The sequence below is a fragment of the Amborella trichopoda genome, chromosome 10, assembly GCF_054954075.1.
Source record: "Amborella trichopoda isolate Santa Cruz 75 chromosome 10, AtrichopodaSantaCruz75HAP2 v2.0, whole genome shotgun sequence".
Lineage (NCBI taxonomy): Eukaryota > Viridiplantae > Streptophyta > Magnoliopsida > Amborellales > Amborellaceae > Amborella > Amborella trichopoda.
The window spans coordinates 44783044-44798393 of record NC_142345.1 but is presented as its reverse complement, the minus strand read 5'-3'; the positions used below and the strand labels follow the sequence as shown (position 1 = coordinate 44798393).

The window sequence follows — 15350 nt, the reverse complement described above, 5'->3', positions numbered from 1 at the left end:
TTTTTAGTAAAAATTTCAACTTTACCCCTTATTAAGATGACAAAAGTACTCATTGTCTTTTTAATGATATTTATAAAAACATCTTTACTTGATGAGTAGAATATTACAAAAAATGACGTTTTAAAAAAAATAAACCACACAGTTAGTAAATCTACCATTCACAACTCATTTAGATGTTGTCAACGCACAGGCTGACTGCTACAGTATCAACCAATAGCCAAGATTGAATCTAGGCTGATCTGACGCTCACGACCTTATTTCATATTTGAATTTTTATTTTTATTTTTTATAAATCGAAATCACTTGAAATTTTAAGTGTATATTATAATCATCAAGGCGCACCTAATAAAAATATATATATAAAAAAATCATAAAATATATATTAACCAAAATACCTCCAAAACATTTCAAGGGCATTTTTGTCAATTTATGTTTTTCAAAATATTTTTTTATATTTTTATTAAATTATAATTTTTTTTAGAATCGACGCTCAAAATTTTAATATATTTGGATTTATATAAAAAAAATAAAATTAAAATACGAAATGAGGTCATGACCATTGGATTGAACCCAAATTCAATTTGGACCGTTAGTTGACACTGTGGCTGTCAGCCCATGGGTTGACAGGATCTTTTCCATATATATATATATATATATATATATATATATATATATATATATATGTATCACTATTTGAATTATAATCTGTTTTCTATAAATCAAATTATGATAAAATTTTGGACATATATATTTAACACTATTTCACACCATATCAAAATATAAAAAATATATTTTCAACAATTTGAATAACTAAACTACCCCCACCATTTTTTAGGGATATTTTGGTTATTTTATATTTTTGAAATATTTGTTTTATATTTTTTTTCTTGTGCACCCTATTTTTTAGTGTACATGCCCAAAATTTCATTACAATTCGATATATATATATATATATATATATATATATATATATATATATATATATATATATATATATATATATATATATATAATTAAAATTCAGATTGATATGTATTTTGAACCAACCGATGAAGATCTGAAAGCAGAAATTCCTCCTACATCATTATTCATTATAGTTGTCGAGTGCTAGTTTTTCCATATATATATATATATATATATATATATATATATATATATATATATATATAAGCAATGATCCAATGAAACGGTTGTATTATAGTATAATGCAACGACACTTCTAGAAAACCATGTGTTGTGGTATTTGTATGACACTAAATTTTGCACACACACTCTCTTCATCTCAACAATCAATCCCTCAAAAAAAATTGTTCAATTTGAACCCTGGATATGGTCAAAATGAGTCCCCTCCAAAAACGAATCTCGACCATTCATTTTGTGAATTTCAAGATCTTAGCCTTTATAAACTCAAAATCATTTTTTTCTTTTTAACATTGTTCATTTAATGATAATAAAGCCATCCAAAAAAAATTGAAAATGGAAAAGTCCTTCTAAGGCCTAGATCTAATCATCTCACCAAAATGAACGGCCTATGTTAATTGGGCTAAAAAAATACTTTTTAAATTGTGTTTTCAATTTTTATTTTTTTTTGTGATTGTTTATTAGAATGAAAAGAGTGTATATTTCAAAATTTGGATCAAACAAATCGCCATAAAATGGTTTTTTAAAGTTGTTGCATCATATTACTATACAACGGTTGCATGAAATCATTGCCATATATATATATATATATATATATATAAAGAGAGAGAGAGAGAGAAATGACCCTATGAAACTCTCCCCCACCCATGCGAGTAAGACCCCAAAAGACCACCATCAAATTTGGCACAGATCTCTAGAAAAGTTATTACATGGGTATAAGACTTGACTTTTTTAGAGATATGTTACAAATTTGATGGTGATCATTTGAGATTCTACTCATATGTGTGTGGGAAGACCTCATAGGATCATTGCTCTATATTATATTGGGATTATACAATAAGATCATTTACCTTTAATACAAGGTGGTCACAATTACTTACAACTATCCAATGTGAAATTTGATCGCTTAGACGTGTCACAAAGTTCAGGTAAATTTCTTTTCTTTTGAAGTTTGAGTTTGCTCAATGAAATAATTGCAGCCACTCAATTTCACATCTAATGGTCAAGATTAATGTGACCACCTTGTACCAATAGTAAATACTCTCATTCAAATTGAACTTTTTTTTTTGGGGGGAGATTGGTTATTGAGATGAAGCGAGTGTACGTGCAAAATTTGAGATCATACAAACACCTCAAACATGGTTTTCTAAAAGTGTCATTTCATTATTATATGATACAACCGTTGCACTGGATCAGTGCTTTTATATATATATATATATATATATATATATATATATATATATATATATATATATATATATATTCACACACATGTCCTATATTGCTTCAGATAAAGTGGTCGGAGGTGGTCGGTTGTTAGGAAGGAGGTAGAACACCCAGTGATAGCCCACTATACAAGTAACTTCTAAGCCTGCCTCTTAAAGTTCTAATGTTTTCTTAGTAGAGCACGTACAACATTTTTTGTATGTTACCCAAGTATCGAGAAAAAGGCATAAAAATATCATTAGAACCCTGATTGTTGGTACTCAGATTCGAAGGAAACAAAGGATCACCTGTAAATAAAGACACTTCCAAGTAGACATGCAAAAAATATTATGACCACACTAATAGCTGCAGAATTTTAGAAGGGAGATGATTGAGGAACTTGGGCACATCTCTTAGGTAACTTCCACAATTACATCCAAAAAAAAATTAGGCAGGCATCAGCTCTAGGAGAGCAAGTAATCAGGGTGGCAAGCGCCACAAACGTCTAGAATTCCATACCGAGTTAACATTCTAAAAAGAAAAACAATTACATCGAATTAAGATTAATCTCGTCAGATGGGACCTGGGCAAGCTGACCACCCATTGCTCTGTTTTTTTCCTCTACTTTTTGATAAATAATGCTCTACCTTTTGGCTTTGCTTCTTTTTTTGTTTTTTGAGTCGTCTAAAATTTATAATAGACACATTGATATGGCACCAAACAAAAAGACTCATTGATAAAACACTAAAGAAAGAACATGACTGAAGAGTCCAAAGAAGAAAATACCAACCAGGCAAATCAGGAAAGAAAATACAGACCGAAAGGCTGCCTCCAAGCCATGAATTCACAGCTTCACACTCAACAGTCAACGGAATCAAGACTCAATAAAGGAAAAGCCAATCAAGAAACAACGGGCCATAAAAAAGGCATGGCTCAATCAATTTTCAACTATTCACATTTATGTAACAATCACATTGAGCTTACTCTAATTCCTCTCATTGGCTGATAAAAGACCCCCAGCTTGGTGAGGATGGCTCTTGCCAAGGTTCACCCCTCTCAACATTCAGGCCAGTTTTCTTATCTCTCTCTCTGTTGTTTTCCTTCCAAATTGGCGCACCTTTGATTCTTCAATCAACAACAGCCTTCAATTGTCTATGTACAACTTGTTTGCCATCTTGAAGACATCTTGTCAACCATTGAAATGCTGGCTTCTTGGGGACGGCTACATTTATCAAAACTAAGACACACTACATTCCCAACAATTGTTTTGGGGGGGGGGGGGGGGCGGTGGATCAATGAGATGTCTGTACAATGAAATAGCAGCTTCAAATCAATGGACATGGAAACATATCCACAGAAGGTACAGAAATAAAATTAAGGGAGAGTGCAAATGCAGGGATAAAATGGCCCGAACTCATAGAATGACGTCACGTTGAATTCCTGCATAAGGCCCTAAAAAAGTTGAGGTAACCAATCCATATCATCATATATACACGCGCCCAGATTAACAATAGCACGCGCCGTTTAAATTTAACAGTATACATCCAAATAAGACGAGTACATTTCCACATGTGTTTAGATACAGATGATCTTAAAAAAAATTACATATATCTATTTTGGAACACTTGTGTCAATAAACAAACATAAAAAGGCCAACTGCATGCTCCGCTTTGATGGCATTCAACTACATAAAGGTAGTTAATCCATCCAAAGTTCCAAACAGAACTACTTAAAGATGGGAAAGCATTAGAAATGTAGGAAACGAGAAAGGGAAGTCAATCGTACCAATATTCAAACTGAAGGGTTGCATCATTAGTTGAATAAGTCTTCATGGGTCGGAGAGACCCGAAATCCTGGTTCACAAGCCCACAGCTCTTGTCAAATCACAAACTACAGGCCTTAAGGACTTTGCAAATCGCCTACAACAATCCTTACTAAAGAGAAGCATATGGATAAGAAAATCAACACAGCCACTTGAGTGCATCGGTCATATGAGAGAACTGGCAATCTTTATACGCACATAAGAAACAAAATTACACCCTATATTAACTTGAAACAAATGGCAAAAGAAAAACTGAAACCCACAATAATTTTTCAATCTCTGATGAAATTTGCCACGAAAGGATACTGTATCTCATGAAAAACCCCAGCTAATCATGAAACCATGATTTTTCTTTCCATGTTGGGTTTCACCACCCAAATTCAGTAATAATAACCAAGAACATTAAAGAAACCAACTACTATTGACCATTAGATCTAGCCTCTAGCATGATTAAAAAGAGTTCAATCTATTAAATACAAAATGGCATATGAACCTCATATACACCAAGCTTATTCCACTAAATTGCAACAGTTAAAAGAGACTGTGTTGCAGATGGACCCTATATTATCCCACCAACATAGAGATGCTTCAAGACCTTTGACAATCATAACGGCAAACAAATTAGCTAGCTGGCTACTAGGGCAGATTTTCGTACATTTTGGGAACTTAGGTTGTATGATATGAAGTGCACAGTTGATACATATTCCCACACAATTGCAAACCGAGTAGCTTATGGATTGACTACAAATGATGTTACAAATAGTGAGATGTTACAAACTTATGTCTCATAGACATTTTAACACATGAAATGCACGTTACGAGTCCTATTATGACTGTACTTCTACAATCACTACCAAGATATTAGCTAAAAAATGATGGATGCTTTAAACCTGTTATTCAACAACCTCTTGGTTAGTAGTTAGACGGTTATTGTCCACGACCTGCAAAGCAAAGAAAAGAGGACTTAGATTCTGAGGCAAAAGTTCGAAAATGAATCTAGGACAGAGTGCCAATAAAGGTTACATGCATGCACGCAAGAACAACGCAAACTGAAACACTAAAAAGAAAATGGCTCATATATTTTCATAGTAAACTTAACCAGAGTTAAGTAACAGCCTACCCCATGGAAAACAGTTCAAAAGTTATTTTCCTGCCATGTTTAAAATATTTAATCTGAATTTAGAAACATATGTACTTGCAAAAAGCTTAGAACTGTTATTAACATAAAACCAATGTATAAAATAATTAATTATCTGATAGAAAATTAAAATAGAAAAAGCTTCAAACAAAAGCCAAATTTGACATTATTATAAGGCTTCATATGCAATGGTAGCACCTGAGTTTCTTCAGTTTATTAGCATCACACTTACCAACCAATGTCAAGGGTGGAGCTGGGTATGTTGTTCCTCCTCTGAAAGTCCAAAAAAAAGAGGATATGTTGTTCCTCTGCTCAACTCAGTCAAATTTTTTATTATTTTGAACAGCAGAAAGACACTCCCCAGCTGTTCCTTCCTTACAGTTGATGGCTTGGGTGATGCTATTGCTAGCGACTGTAGGAAGCTCAGTACTAGTATCCAACACTCTTCCTTATTTTAATCAATATCATCATCATCATTATTGATCTTACTCTTTAGCACTACTAATACTATTGAAATGGTTATCTTCATCACTGTAACAATATAATCAATGGACTACTTGGAAGTAAATCAGAAAATACCAAATCTTACATCATGGTCTTCTTCCACAGCTGCTAATAACTTCCTCGGACGACCTTAGAACAAAGGTAAAGGAAACCAGTACGTAAGAACATCAGCAAACAGCTCATGTCAATAAGCCTAATAAATTCAACAAATGAAATAGAAAACCAACAGAATACAATATTCATGGGAAATAGACATCTATCTGGAAAATTATGTATCTCTATGGATTGTATGCAACTCACGTTTTTCATTGTCTTGCACAAAGAGCACGGTTGAAGCATTTAACAGTCGAATATAAGAGAGTCACATTTAAAGACATGCAGAGCCTCAAACATCAGCTGCTGACTTGCAAAGTATCGCCTTATACTAGAGATAGAATGGAACGGTCTGACAATATGGTATATGACAATGAAGCCCACACTTGCATACGAACACATATCCCATGAGAAATAGCAACAAAGTGCATGTGAAGACAACATAGGGAGCTAGCATTCACATCTTTAGAGATGGAATATGGTGAGAACATTATCTTGAGCGGACGGCCATCCAAACAAGAAGACATAGAGCATAAATTTCAAAACGGATTTGACTGAAAAATGACCCACATTGTTCCATTTCCACAGTCTCTACATCCCATATTCAGCAGGAATCTAGTAACCCAATAGAAACGTTTTTCTCGAAAATTAGTACTCTAAGAGAAACTTGCCATGACCACCAATAAAAATTGCCCGTTCATAAATAACCACATAGTATTATAGCCAAAACTCTAAGCAGGGAGTTAAAGCTATAAATGGCTGGCTTCATGCAGTAAGAAATTATTCTACTCAAAATAGCTGATTTTAACACATCCAACCCCTCCCTAACTACACTTTGAATAAAGTTAGGAAGGGGAAAAGATCTTTGGAGAACAAGTAAATGAAAAACTAAGCCAATACAACTATTTGAAGGGAGAAATATAACACACCTCTCTTTATCCTTTTGTACTATTCTTATTTATTAATGAAAAACGGGTAGGGGCCCAAATCCCCACTGACTTACCCAAAATAAAAAAATAAAAAAAATAACACACCTCGCTTGGGCTTGTGTACCTTTGACCACATAATATCCACCATATCACTTTGGTCTGATCCTTTCTGCAGTCCACAGTCACATTCAAGAACCACACGTATTAAGAAACTAATCATGAAATAACTACAGATTTCAATCCAGCTGGTAGGGCTATGTTCTCACCAGCTTCCTTTTATGGACAGAGGCACCCAAGAGACCCTTGCGGTTAAGAGAACTCTGTTGACTCCTGCTGGCTTTATTCTTCTTACTGATCCTCTGTAGTATACGTAGAGCAAGTCATGCAAAACAGAAGTTTTCTTCCCAAAACAAATGTTTAACAAAACTATATATTCTTCTGCATATATTATTGTTCTATATGTATATAAGATTACTCACATCAAATTCTTCATCTTTGGTCTTAGCCACAAATGCATCCCAGTCCTCTTGTTTAACATAGGATGGTTTTTGTGGCTCAACACCTCTATCAAAGTCTTTCTTGACCTGGACCAATAGCTTGTACTTGTGTTGTCGATAACAAGATGAGATTTTTTTGCGCGTATAGCTCCGATTAAGGTCAAAATTATATCTTTCCTGGACAAGATAAAAGTAAAGACAATTGTATCAGAAAATATTATTATCACATTAGAGCTTTCCATGTTACATAGCACCAACATGCAAGTTACATACCGTCAACACATTCAGAACTGCCTTGTAATCTTCAACAGGAACATCACCAATTTGCTTAAAGTTGACAGGCAAAAAATGGCAGACATATGAATTAATTGATCTTTTAAAGCCCCCAGCATTTGGGCCGGTAGGATTGCCGCTTTCGTCAAAGTCCACAGTCAAACGCCTTGGTAAATTACGGTAAGTTACTTTCCCCGTTCTCCTAGATACCTTTTTTGAACCTGAAATAGTGTTTGACAACAATGCATCAAAAACCTTACCATACTGTAGAAGCCCAATTCTAAGGATGTGGAACAGGTTAATAAGCACCAAAATTAACAAGCAGAAAGCAGGTAAAGCAGTTAACTTTGAAGACACCAGGTGCATTTAGAAACATAATTACCTTCACTATCCTCACAGGGGAACTCGGAATTTTCCATTGCTTCTTTAAAAATGTTATCAACATTGGTATTTGGATCTAAAATGCTCATTGCAATGTTATCAAGGATATTATTCTTATATTGGAGATCCCCATACGCACCGCCATCATCTTGAGTCAAGCATGCATCCTCATTCATATTAATTTGAAGCATTTTCAAACTTAGCGGTAGTTGCTCCTGCTCAGTGGTCACTTCATCCAAGTTTTCATTGTGATCATCATTCATTCTCAAAATATCCAATGACACAGGCAATGAACAGTCGCTAGGGAACTCTTGATTATCATCATCTCCACTTGATAACCCAGAGCTGAGAGAAACATTAGGCATTGCATCAACAGAAGACCCACCTGTAGTATCTGATTAAAAGATGCAAGTCAGTTTGAGGATATGGAAAGCCAAACACCAATCAACATTAGCTGCTACTAATAGCTTTACAAAGTCAACAATTGACAGTTTTAGCGATTTGCCTTTAATCAGTAAAACTGCTTGATTAATTTCTTTAATTGCTAAGAAGGAAATACATCATTAAGTACACAGAAATCTAGTAGCAGTGAGTGGTCAAAAATCCTTTCATACTGAACCAAAAAAGAAACATCAAATGCAGTTATAGAGAAAACCTAGTAAGTAGAAACAAAGAATGGAAAAATCAACAGGCACAAAAAGCTATATTCGCCTCTTCCGTTTCCATACTTGCCTAACCTGATACATTTCCAAAATATTTTTGGGTGTAATAGAGGATATCTCTGACTTTTGGAAGTTAAATAGAGAATTAGAGATAAATATGTACTTAGACACAGAAGAATTCTAAATAATTCAAATAATACATGTGATCTATTAGGGTGCCCAGAGGGATAGTATTGGCAAGATCTTTAATCTTCACCATCTAAGTCACTCTTGGAACAGAATACCAAGATATCAGCTAGAATACCAATTTTACTGTACTCATAGTTTCAAAAAACACTAGGCAGCCCCTGGGGAGCTGGCCAGGCGTAAGGCACCCGGCACCTAGGTGGGCGACCAGAACCTCAGGCACCCTGAGGTGAAAGAATTTCAGAAATATGCACATGTGCAGTCCAAATGCACATATATGTAGATATTTGTGTTAATTTTGTATTTTCTTGCATTTATGTGTATTCTAACTAATATTTTATGCAAATTTATGTGCATGAATGTTGAAACGTGTTCAAAACTTCAAATCATTGAAAAATTAGTGAAAAACATAAACAGTCCTTATTCGTGTTAGTCTCCAAAGCTTTAAACTCCATAATGACATACAATCATCATACAAATAGACTCCAAGTCTCCAATAAGCCCAATACAAAATGATGCAATATAAAAGATAAAATGGAATTCAAAAGAAAAGAAAGAGGAGATTATTGTTTAGGTTTTTCATCAAAAAGTCTACTAGTACCCTCACTAGCACCCTAAAAATAATTCCAATAAGATTGGCCAAGCTTTGGGATGATTATTCAAATTTTACAATTTTTCTCGATTCAAAGAGACCTGCAAAAGCAACAATTTTGGTTGATTTTACTTAGGATTGAATTTTTTTTCCACGTAGGGGGGCTTAGAACACAACCTTTTTCCCCAGTTTGATGGGTCAAAAAGCCCCAAATTTCCCTACAAGGGCTATCGTTTCCAGCTGAAATGGGGCTCAGTTCCTGGGCACCCTCCCAGGACTGGGCATTGGGCACCCGCCCAGGATCTGGCGCTTGTATACGCCCTCCCAAGCCTAGGCGAGGCAGCCTGGGCCCCTTGGGCACCTAGACGCTGAGCTTGGGCCATTTTTTAAAACACTGACCGTAGTAGTAAGTTTGCAAAGGCTTTGAAACCACTACAGGGCATAATACCTTATATTCTGTAGTCGGTCAAGGCTCCCATGTGCTCCCCTCTTTGGGAGTTCCAAATAACCCCCCCCCCCCCCCCACGTAATGTAAATGCGGCAAACAAACAGTGTTTTATAGTATGTTAAAAGAAGGGGTCAATAGGACAGCCCGCTCAAAATGTAGGAGATGCGGGCAAGGCATTTTGTGGAAAAGGCATATCCATCAAGGCCGAAACCAAACAAACCTAAGCCAAGGGGATAGAACCACAATAAGCTTGGTTTCTCAAGGAATACGTTTCTCTTGGTTACCCTTCCAAAAAATGAATTTCTTATGCTTCTATATTTTTTATAATTTATAAGTGAATAAGCAGTCTCAAAGTCTGAATCTGGACTCTAGAAATTTGAGTACCTGGTAGTGGAAAATACTATATTTGGTTAAACTGTCTGGAATTCTAGGGATTCTGAAAAATTGTGTTTAGTTTAACCTGGAATATTCTGAACTTTTTATTGATTAGAGGCCGTAGCTCATCCACAATACGAACAAAATGGATAGACTCTATCTAAACCATCGAAACTTGATTAGACGGTTGAGAGCATGTATGAGTATTGTAATTTTATTTTCTTATGTATCAAATTCAGCTAAAATTTTAAACGATTATAGTTCTTACCCTCACGCACCTTTAAAAAATCTAAAAAAAATATTTCAAAAAATAAATGACCGGACCGACCCTGAAACTTTGAGAGGCATTTTGGTCTTTATTTTGTTGAAATATTTTTTAAATACTTTTTACCAGTGCACCTCAATGAGGAGTGCATATCTTGATATGATCTTGGAAAAAAAGTTAAAAATGGATGAAGATAGGACTAAAATTTTCAAAATGACCAAATAGTCTAAATTATAGTTCACCTACAACACATGTTCAAAAAATATAGTTCACCTGCAACACTATTGATCAAACACCATGAATCTCAATCGTTGGATCTTGATTGGAGAGTTAAAGAGCATGGTGAGTATCTCAATTTTATTTTACATCCCATAATTTGGACTGGGCTAAAATTTTACGCTTTTGTACTTCTCACGCTAGTCCACCTGCTAAAAAGTATATATACGTATTTCTAAAAAATTAAAATGACCAAAACACCCTTGAAATTGTAAAGGTCGGACATTTTATTTTGTTTAATTATTTAATGTGCCTCAATGAGATGCACACACTTTCCGAATTCCACTCGATCCGATTTTGGAAAAAACAAAAATTGGATGAAGATAGATCCAATGTTTTCAAAATGACCAAATGTTCCATAAAATGAGGAAGTTGTCTTTTCTCATTTTTTGAGAAATTTACTTTCCATGGGAGGGGTGGAAGACAAAATTTCTCATATTTTAAAAACGTAGGCTTCTAACTCCTCATTTTAATAATAGTATTTGTGGTTGCCAAACTAGGAATTGCTACAGCCTTCAAGTAACTTCTCCCTTTGGCAAACAAATTTCTAGTTGTCAAACAACCTCGTGATGCTCTCTCTATATATGGGGGGATCAAAGAAAGGTAATACACATCCTTTTGTGGTTACTCTATTATGGGTCATGGAATTTGGCTTTTAGAGAGAGAGAAAGAAGAAAGAGAGTGGTTGGGCTTCCAAGTGAGAGAGAAAGGAAATCTTTTACAAAGAAACATGGCATCTACGAGAGGGAGGTAGTTTAATTACAAAAAAAGAAAAAGAGAGGGAGGTAGTTTTCCTTTGCCATGGGTTTTGAGTTTGCCTAATTTCCTTTTTCTAGAGAGAGAGCATCAATTGCTCTCAAAGTTCTCTAGGTAACAATGGAAAAGACGAAGATTGATTGGCGATGTTGTTGGATGGGGTCAATGTGTTTAGAAGGGGAAATCGGAGAGGATTCTACCAAGGTTTGGAGAGAGGTATACCATATGTTACCCGAAACAATAAAACAGCCCCTTTAGGGGGAACCATGTAAATCTTGAAATCTTGCGGTGTACTTTTGCTTTATTAATCGCACTTGTCCAATTTTTCTACGCGCCTATTTTGTATTAGTTAGGTACACAACCTTATTGGGATCCAGTATTTGGGATTCCTCATTCTGCAATTGAGTGCTTCTCAACCCTCCTACCCTACAGTATGCATCAGGTTGCAACAAGAAGGATAAAGTCATTTGCTTTAACTTTTTTACAAACATTCCTTTCCATTGCTTCACCATCTCCCTTACTCGTTTTGGCTTGCAAACCAAATGGCCACCTCCTAATATGATAAACCCCCTACTCTAACAGTTGCATTTTCCAAGACCAGATTCTATTCCATTACCATGGGATAATAGACATTCTTGGGAAAACAAATACAATTGCTTCCACTATCAGGGGGACCTTTTTTTGGGCCTTTTGACAAGTTGAGACATCAAGAAGTACGTAGGATTATTTTCGATATCTTGAGTCGATAATCCATGAGAATTGAGAGACTGAAGAAGTTGTCGCGCATAGAATTAGAGGTGGGTGGACTAAAGGGAGATGCGCTTCCAGATTCTTATGTGATTGTCATATACCAATGAAACTGGAGTGGAAGTTCTATAGGACGGCTGTAAGACCAGTCATACTTTATGAGACAGAATGTTGTGCAGTCAAAAAACAACATAACCATAGAATGAGTATAGTTGAGATGAGAATGGTGAGATGGATGAGTGGCAAGGCAAGAAATGACAGAATTCTGAATGAATACATCTGTTGGAACTTAGGGATAGCTCCAATAGGCAATAAGACGAGGGAAAGTAGACTTTGGTAGTCTGATCATGTGCAGCATCAACCTAGAACAACACCGGTTAAGCAGGAACAAGATTCATAGCTGACCTCAAATAGTTGGGATAAGGCTGGAATGATGATGGTGATGATAATTTGGGACATTGAGCCTTTCTCTTACAGTTAGAATAAGCCCTTTTTCAGGATGAACATGGTGCTGAAGAATAAATAAGTTTATAGCATACTAAAACATCAATTCCTTCTGTAGTTAATTGAACTTTTCAAATGACTCTAAAAAGACTAAGAGTAAGATATTCAGAAAGAGAAACAAAAGTATCAAGCTACTGTATTACAAAACTGATTGACAAACCCAACAAGCAACTGTAAAAAATTAAAGAGAATAACTTAAATTGTAAAAATTAAGCATAATTGCTATTGTCATGGAACTACTTAATCGAATACACAAATCCAAATAAATAAAAAATAAACAAACAAAATCCACATCAGTATACCAGTTTGTCGAAGTTGCTTCCTCCTGGTAAAGAGCACAAGAAGGTCTTCATGGAGTGCACGAAGGAGCTGTGTTCGTGATGATGCTCGCATAATAAGAGTGGACTGATAATTCAGTAAATTATGCATCCTTTGCCTATCAAGCTCGCTTGATTCGCCAATTCTCACTCTCTCTTCCAAATCCTTGATTTCTCTGCTTAACCTATCTATCTTTGCCTCTTCACTTCTCACATTTGAACTGATCTTATGATGATCCTGTAGTACTCTATTGATGTCAGTCTCAACCTGCTCCATCAATAGAGTGCTGAAACCCTAAATATTTGTGAAAACATAAAGCCCAACTACTCGGTCAGAGCAATGAAGATTCCAATTTTGGAAATGATATGGACATCGCTCAGCAACATTACGTTGATATCCACCATTAAATGCTGCATTCCATCTACGAAGTCAAGATACCCTAACTTCCAGTTGATAGCATGAAAAATGCCAGAGTTTCAACCACAAAAATGGAAACCCTAGCATTCGAGCTGATACAGTGGCAATCCTTCTACATGTTTAGATTGAGACTACCATAATTTGCAGTGAAAAATGGAAAAAATCAGCATTTCAATCAGAGCAGAAACACAATTCAAACCCAACAACGGAAGCAAATCTTTCACAAATTGTACATCAGTCAACTCATCCCTGCTCCCAAATGCTCCATAACTTGAACTCAAAAACCCTAATTTCCCATAAGTCACTACTGAACCCTTTAGCCAGAACTTGAGAAAACCTCTATACTCAAAACTAAACCCTGCAACACTAAAGCCACTCTCCTCTGCATACACTCGCTCCTTTAGTGCAGCGAGTGAACCCCAAATTACAGAGAATGCAGGCAGAAAAACCCTAATCTCAGTGCTGAAAGTTAAAGAACCCTAACCCTGACTTTTACAGTAAACAGAAGGGTTTTGAATTCGGGTGAATTTGGGCGGTGCTGAAACTACTGCGGCGCAAGCTTCTGGTTAGTACCGGGCGGACTCCAAATACTTCTATAAAATTAAATTTGATGGAACTTTTCACATCCACTGGGATGCAGCCCATAGTTGGTGGTGGGGTTCATATATGAAAGTGCATGCGACTCTACAAATAAATTTCAGGATTGGCCTTTAGAAAGTGGGCTCCTTGGATTGATTCCTAAGATAATCATTTTTTTTAAGATAAATTAATCAAAATACACATGACATATCAACCGGTTAATATTTTATATATATATTTATTTAAAGGAAAAAGTTTATATAAGGATGCTACTCTTTTTTTTTTTTTTTTTTATAAAAGTTTCGAAATTGTATTAAGCTAGAAAGATATTACAAAATCATAAACAATAGTTTCAGAATGGAAGGAGCCTCATTTGGTAAAAGAGTCAACCGAGACATTGGCCTCCCTATATATATGACCAAAGGAGAAAGAAGAGATAGAACAAAAGTCCAAAATTTGTAGTAGCAAAGATTTGAACTCCCTTTTGTTCCCCCTCACACCACCTAATGACATTCAGATAATCCCCTTCAAGGATGCAATACCACCTCAAATTTCTCACCACAAAGATGCGCAAGCCGTAAAAAAGAATATAAAGTTCTGCAAAATTAGTTGTACATATCCTAAGTGGACTTGTATACGTAAATATAACATTCCGACGGCAATCCCTAGTACACCGCCAAAACCAGCTTGACCCAGATTCTCAAACGAACTACCGTCAAAATTAAGCTTGTAGATCCCAAAGGCCAGGGCCACCCATCTTTCTTTAGGTCTGCACTTTAAGAAACCTATGTGGAAAAGATTAATTAAATTTCTCCTAACATCCACTTTTGATATATCCTAGTCAACTATAGTAACCGAAAGATATAGCCATATTGAATACAAGATCTTATCCAAGATTTTCTCAAAAGGCATACTCCTCCCATAAAAAACTCTCACGTTTCTCTCTTTTCAGATTTCCCATAAAATGATGCCTCTAGTAATTTGCTAAATAATAATCCCAGTCTGTGGTAAATCAAATGTCAGATTTTGTAAAATTCCAGCAACTGAAGGCGGCATTATAAAAGCAATCCCAAGTTGTACAAAGAACCAACTCCAAATACAAAGAGAATAAGGACAATAGAGAAAAAGATGATCACTAGATTCTCCATCCTCCTTACACATTAAGCAAATATTTAGTAATATTTTTCCTCTCTTGATGAGATTATCTACCGTTAAAACTTTATTTTGAACCGCCAGCCATAA

General features: G+C 35.5%; 1 protein-coding gene across 29 annotated transcripts; it reads right to left on the bottom strand.

The window, feature by feature from the left end:
- Window positions 1-3057: 3057 nt before the first annotated feature.
- On the bottom strand, window positions 3058-14066 carry LOC18447447 (uncharacterized). Of its 29 annotated transcripts, none has more exons than XR_016042334.1 (10): window positions 13097-14066; window positions 7985-8377; window positions 7603-7823; window positions 7312-7506; window positions 7099-7191; window positions 6111-7001; window positions 5896-5939; window positions 5059-5109; window positions 4132-4199; window positions 3058-3786 (listed from the first exon to the last, which is right to left on the bottom strand). XR_016042334.1 is itself a non-coding variant. In XM_088849291.1 (10 exons), the coding sequence occupies exons 1-10, from the start codon at window positions 13386-13388 to the stop codon at window positions 3774-3776; spliced, it is 1431 nt and encodes a 476-aa protein (XP_088705417.1). In that variant the 5' UTR covers window positions 13389-14066; the 3' UTR covers window positions 3058-3773. The 29 variants fall into 29 exon arrangements, 6 of the variants coding, with proteins under 6 accessions (XP_088705417.1, XP_011628225.1, XP_011628226.1 ...); XR_016042335.1 differs by having other exon boundaries at window positions 3058-3798; window positions 5074-5109; XR_016042331.1 differs by having other exon boundaries at window positions 5074-5109.
- Window positions 14067-15350: the final 1284 nt, after the last annotated feature.